The sequence below is a fragment of the Phoenix dactylifera genome, chromosome 4 (genome assembly GCF_009389715.1).
Source record: "Phoenix dactylifera cultivar Barhee BC4 chromosome 4, palm_55x_up_171113_PBpolish2nd_filt_p, whole genome shotgun sequence".
In the NCBI taxonomy this organism is placed as follows: domain Eukaryota; kingdom Viridiplantae; phylum Streptophyta; class Magnoliopsida; order Arecales; family Arecaceae; genus Phoenix; species Phoenix dactylifera.
In genome coordinates, this window is record NC_052395.1 from 15,842,675 (window position 1) to 15,849,174 (window position 6,500).

At 40.2% G+C, this 6,500-nt stretch overlaps 1 protein-coding gene across 1 annotated transcript; it reads left to right on the plus strand.

Moving 5' to 3' along the window:
• Positions 1–4,261: 4,261 nt before the first annotated feature.
• On the plus strand, positions 4,262–4,693 carry LOC103705677. Its single transcript, XM_008789483.2, has one exon. The coding sequence runs from the start codon at positions 4,262–4,264 to the stop codon at positions 4,691–4,693; it is 432 nt and encodes a 143-aa protein (XP_008787705.2).
• Positions 4,694–6,500: the final 1,807 nt, after the last annotated feature.

The following is a 6,500-nucleotide window of genomic DNA, read 5'->3' on the forward strand; positions in this document are numbered from 1 at the left end:
TGGTTTACTTATGCTTTTATGCACTTGGCTAGGTCCATATCTTCTAATTTGACACACTAATAGTAATCTGATTGCATTTTTACATTTATTTTTCAATATCATCATGCTTAATTTGACGTATGATATAATGATAAAAGGCTATCTTAATCCTACCCTGAATATACCTCCTGATCGTACTCGAACACTTTTTCCCCCTGAAAGTGCTTTCTTTCTTTCAAAGTCATTAAAAAAAAAAAAATTAAGCAATACCAAACATGCCGTATAGGATTTTTTTTTATTTGAGCTATTTTTAAGTTGAATTTAGATCTATGTTGGTATACCGTTGCCATTTTCGCCACACCTTCTTCCCCTCCGACGGCTTCCTCCTCCGCCCTTCACAATAATTCTTATCTACCATCATCATCATGATAAAATAATTATAAAGAAAACCCAGCAAACAGATGCTCTAAAGTACCCTCCCCCATCTCATTTGGGATAAAGAAGCGGAAAAGATAACCACGCTTAAATCAATGGGGCGGCTTGTGTGTGTGTGTTTATAGATAGAGGAGACCATTAACGTGGAGGCAAGTATATAAAGCAAAGGATTTCCAAATGGAACACCATACCTGGTGGCTTTATATCGTGGAGAGTTGTATATCTCTCAATAGCCGCCACAACATCTATGGAGACAGATGGTTGTCCAATATCTAAAAGCGATGTGCCGTTTAAGCTATGCCCAGGGCTGGTGCAGCGGATTTAGGATAGGCTGAAGGGTGTCGTCTCTTTCTATGTTGGACATGTCGGTATTGTGCTTTATGCTAGTCTACCTCATGTCCAATATTGTTATTCTTAAAATAGTGCTGATGGGGGTTGAGCAGTTTTTTTGGAATTTTATGGGATTCGTACGGTGGTGGCCACGGGGTGCACTTGTTAACTTGAGAGAGAGTTTGCATGCCGACCCGCGAGGAAGGATTGGGGGTGCAATCTCTCCTAGAGATATCATGGTGGCTTAGGCTGGCTTGAGCCACGCACGACGAAATCTACCGGTCAGCTCGATTATATTGAAGAGTGACTCGGCCGCCGTGATCAGCTGGATCCAGGATGGCCTGAGTGGCGGTGGAGGGGGACACCACTTGCTTTAGGATATTTGGGCGATGGTGAGTGATTGGGTGGTCTTTCAGGCTAAGCATATATTCAAAGAGGCTAATGGGGCAGCGGATTAGGTGGCTTCTTATGTGACCTGCCATTTTGGGGACGTTCTATGGGTTGGAGAGGCCGAGTTGCCTAAGACACTTTAAGAATTGTTGTTTTCTAAATTTATTGGATATATCCATTCTTAAAATTTATGAAATGCCCTTTTTTTTTAAAAAAAAAATCATCTTTATAATTAGATAAGACCATTCCAATGCTCCTTTTCGCCATGCATAAACTGAACCAACAATTGGGATAAGCACGAAAATGAAAGCTTCGATAAATACAGATACACCCAATACATCGAAACTCATTGCCCATGGATAAAGAAAGACCGTTTCAACATCAAAAACAACAAAAACTAGAGCAAACATGTGACGGTAGTCAAGAGCCCCCACAAATAGGAAAAGGCCACCAACTCTCATCGGCTGTTAATGCATATAAATTTAAATTTATAGAGTATTCAACGTTAATGTTAAAAGTCTCCGTTACCGGAATCCGGCAACATTGTGGACTACAATTTTCTACATGGAAGAGTTGCTACAATTTATGATACGTGCAAAATAAATGCAACTTGATATGATATGATGGATGGTTTCCTGACTCATAGGGATATGTGGATTGGCTGGGTGTCCTAGGTCCTAACTCCTATTCTAAGCATGATAGGCGACTGCGTAGTAAGGATTGCTCTTCTCTGGAGCTTAGTATCAGACACAAGTTGGAGAGATGACAGATGCATTCACTGTCGATGATGGATACGATCACCCTAGTTTGGGCAGTCCTCTCCTCGATTCCTATTTATTTGCTATCCAACTCCCTCATTCCAGTAGGGGTCCTGAGGACTCTTGAGCAGCTCTTTAGGAACTTCATCTTGGAAAGGAGTGGAGGCAGAGATGGTATCCACATATTGGCATGGGAGGTGGTGTGTCAGCCGACCAGGTTCGGGGGCTTGGGGGTGCAGTCCCTGTTGGCGAGGCGGGAGGCCCTAGCAGCTCGCCATGTTGCTAGATTTGTGATGGAGCCCGACAGTATGTGGTCTTCATTGATGAGGGCCAAGTATGGTGGACTCTTTTAGAATAGTCTTGGCATTAGTAGCTCATTTTGACTTAGAGCTACATCAGATAGATGTGAAAACGGCTTTCTTGAATGGTGATCTCAAGGAAATAGTATACATGGATCAGCCTAAAGGATTTTCATCTAAGGATAGTCATCTGGTTTGCAAATTAAGGAAATCCATATATGGACTTAAGCAGGCTTCTCGCCAATGGTATATCAAGTGTCATAATATTGTTACTTCAAATGGTTTTACGGAGAACATTGTTGATCAGTGTATATACCTTAAGGTCAGTGGGAGTAAATATATCTTTCTAGTCCTATATATGGATGATATTTTAATTGCAACCAGTGACTTGGGTTTGCTACGTGAAACTAATGATTTTCTTTCTAAACACTTTGAGATAAAGGATTTGGGTGAAGCCTCATATGTCATTAGCATAGAGATTCATAGAGATAGATCTCGAAGGATATTGGGATTGTCTTAAAAGGCCTACATCGAAGAGTTTTAGAAAGATTTAATATGAAGATTTGTTCACCTTCAGTAGCATCCATTATCAAAGGAGACAAATTTAGTTTAAGACAATTACCACAAAACAGTTTGGAACTGGAGCATATAAAAGACATACCTTATGCTTCTACAGTTGGTAGTTTGATGTATGCTCAAGTATGTACTCATTTAGACATTACATTTGTAGTAGGAATATTGGAAAGATACCGAAGCAATCCAAGGCAGGAACATTGGAAAGTTGCTAATAAAGTGCTGCGGTGTTTATAAGGAACCAAGAACTTCAACCTTACTTATAGACATATGGATTCCTTGAAGGTTGTTGGATATCCATATTCAAATTTTGCTGGATGTTCGGATATAAGGAAGTTTATAACTGCTTCATCAATTATAGAAGCAGAATTTGTTGCATGCTATGAAGCAACTTCACCGGCTAGCAGGACTAAAGGTCCTTGATTCTATATTAAGGCCAATAAAGATCTATTATGATAATTTGGCTGCAATTTTCTTTTCTAAGAATAACAAAAGTGGCAACCATAATAAGCACATAGATATAAATTTATTTGGTTTTGAGAGATAAAGTAAGATCTGGAGATGTGTTCATTGAACATATCTGTATTGAGCTGATGATTGCTGATCCCATGACTAAAGCATTGCCGGCTAAAGTTTATATTGATCATGTGAATCATATGGGACTTATTAGCTCATTTGATGTATGATCTTTTTCTCTCATTTTTCCATTCGCATTTTGTGCAAAATGCTTACAGCTTTGATATATGACTATGGTTGTGTACATAAAGTTTATTTTTGTCATGTATGGTATCTTTTGATACATAAAGAAAGGACCCTAAGGGATTATTATTTAGTCATTCGGTAAGATATGGATATATCTTATAAAGTATACATCAATAAATACCTTAAATTGTAATACATGGAAGAAAATATCTTCATAATAAAATATAACCGCTATGATTTATGTAATAGTATTTGTTGATTAAGTTACATGATTGGATAAATTTAATTTATGGCCATACTACAGTTTTATCACCATTATATCACGTGGGCCAAGTAGGAGAATATTAGCACGTCTCTTAATTCTAGGAGACTTGATGTGGCCCACTTGATCGAGCTTATCCCACATCAAGATAAACCTCGTTTAATTGGTGATTAAGTCCAATCAAGAAAGAGGTTATATGGAGTTTATCTTATATGGTAGTTTCTGTGATGGATGGAAACTAATTAGAGATAAACCTTAAAGATAAAGATCTGGATCCCTAATCTAGCACTATAAATAGCCTGTGGATACTCAAGTCTTCCATAGGTTGTAAGCTCCGGATCTCCTCTCTCTTCTGCAGGTCTCTTCTTTCTCATGAGGTCTTCTCTCTTTGTGGTATGACAACTACGTGCTTAAACAACGTAGGCGGAGGCCAGTAAAAAATTATTTATTTATTATTCTGCTACAGTTAATCCAACAAAACATCCTTCAATCTCCTCACGTTTCTTTCCCTCTCATCACCGACAGGGGCAGAGATGGAAACCGAAGCGTTTCCTTATAGGTTCTATAGGGGCATAAGGCTGTACTGGCGCAGGAGGAAGTATCAAAGGGTGGATGGTTCGGGCTCGGGCTCCGGGAAGAAGGCTGCGAGGGCGACGAGATTTGGGTCGAGTCGGGGAGCGAACCGCCGGTTCTGGAGGATCCGCCGAGTTTTCAGGATCCGGATTAAGATCCCGTCGCCGGTCCGGCTGATGGCCCGGCTCAGGGACGCGTACGTTAACGTCATGCTGGGGCTGGCCGGGAAGGAGTCGGCCTGGGCGCTCCCCAACGGACCGGAGGCTCTCTGGGCCAAACGGATCCCCAAGCGCCGGCCGGTCCGACTCGAGCCGGGCACCTACTTTGAGCAGAGGCTCATACTGGAGATCTACAGGTCCTTAGCGGCTTCCGGGGAGCTGGCCGCCTTTTGATGCTGGAAATCTCTCAACATTTGAAGTCGGGGAAAACCTCTCCACAGTTAGGGGTTGCTTATTTTTCTCTTTTTCCTGCCTTTTTTGTTCTCTCTCATGTTTAGGTAACTAATTAAGCCTGCGAGGCTGGGGGAATAAAGCTAGAGAACGCAGTTAATGTTGGGTTATGATGGACCATTTTAAGGTGATAAGGTCCTTCTATGTAGAGAATGTATAAATTAAGCATCCTTTTGCTGATGCCCGAGCTTAAAGGAAGTTGAGTTTGGCAAGAAGGCTGAGTCGTTCCAATTTGACTGGTGAAGTGCACCAAAATGGAGTAAACGTAATGATGTTTTCGTAAACAAACTCTTGCGAGAGCTCCTTTCCTAGTTGGAAAATAAGCTAGAATTGTATTTTTCAGGTTTTGATTAATATTTTCTTTTCCGAGATTTTGCTGGGTTATACCTGTCAAGATGTAATTGTTTATATAAAACACTTTAATATTCTTTTTGTTACTTCCAAATAAAAAAAAAAGGGGGAGGGACGCAGTCGCTCAGGATGCCTTTTTTTTTTTATTTTTGTTTATTAGTCAGCTAATGTAGCCACACTGTCACATTAGCTGCATTATCTCTTAGTTGAGAAATAAATAGTAATTCTTTATCCACTCGAATTTTGAACTGTTATTTTCTCCGGCTAATGTCCTGAGCACACGATGAGGGAAAGAGCAGCGTCATATAAATGTTATATCTATAGTTTCCAAAATTGCTTTTACTAGCTTGTAACCCGTGCGATATGTGGATATGATTTTTTTTTTCTTAAACTGATTTTGTAGTATGATGTAAGATATATTTAAACTTGGTATATTTATTTAAAGCATATCAGAAAATAAAATTATTTTAGATGTATTTTACATATTTTCCCAAAAAAATGGTTAGATTAGTTTTCATATAATTGGTTTGTATTTTTTTCCTACATAGAAGATTCCGAAGGTTAGCGATCAAAAAACAAAACAAAAAAAAACATCAACATCACCATTATCATAGTGGCCATACTTTAAATTTGCCTTGTCATTTTGGTTAATATCATTTTACTTCCACACTGGAGATTTTGTAACTTATTTCCATGCTTTCTAGGTTATCATTTTATTTACCATATATTCAAATTTGCTTCATGTATCCGACATATTTCTTGTAAATATATACTCTTTGATGTAATCTAAATTAAATATAGGATTTGTTATTAACAATGACTTTATGGAGAATACTTTATGACGTGTACTCTTGAGTACCGAAAAGCAGGACTCTCCTCTCATCATCTCATTGCGTTTCAGCCGTCCAAACAAGCTAAGAAATGGAGCTCTTTACCTCTCAAGTATATCGAAGCATCCAGCACTACTGGCGCAGAAGAGCCCGTAGAGGGTTGAAGGTTTCATCGTCGCCGAGCAAGAAGGTGAGGTTGGTGGCAAGGCTTGGCAAAATTAGACAGCGAGCATGGAAACTGAAGGCGGTGGCGCGGCCGATTCGAAGGCTGCAGCCTGCAGGTTAAGGTGTTTTCGCCACTCCGGCTTCTGGCTCGGATGAGGGATGCATATGTGGATGCGATGCTGGCGTTGGCTGGTGGAGAAGGTCCGCCGAGTGTTTCGGATGGGCTACGGGAGAGGACGATCCCATGGGCTCGTCAAATGAGTGCAAGAAGAAGAGGAGAGTTCGACCGGAGGTTGATGATTCATATATACAATTCACTGGTTGCTCCTCCGGAGGTGCCTCGTAATCATTGTGTCAACTAAGTATCCGCACCAAGTTGTGTGAAGTGAAACTCATGTACCATT

Coding starts and splice junctions, on each gene's coding strand:
- LOC103705677 (XM_008789483.2), top strand. CDS start 4,262: ATGGAAACCGAAGCGTTTCCTTATAGGTTCTATAGGGGCATAAGGCTG.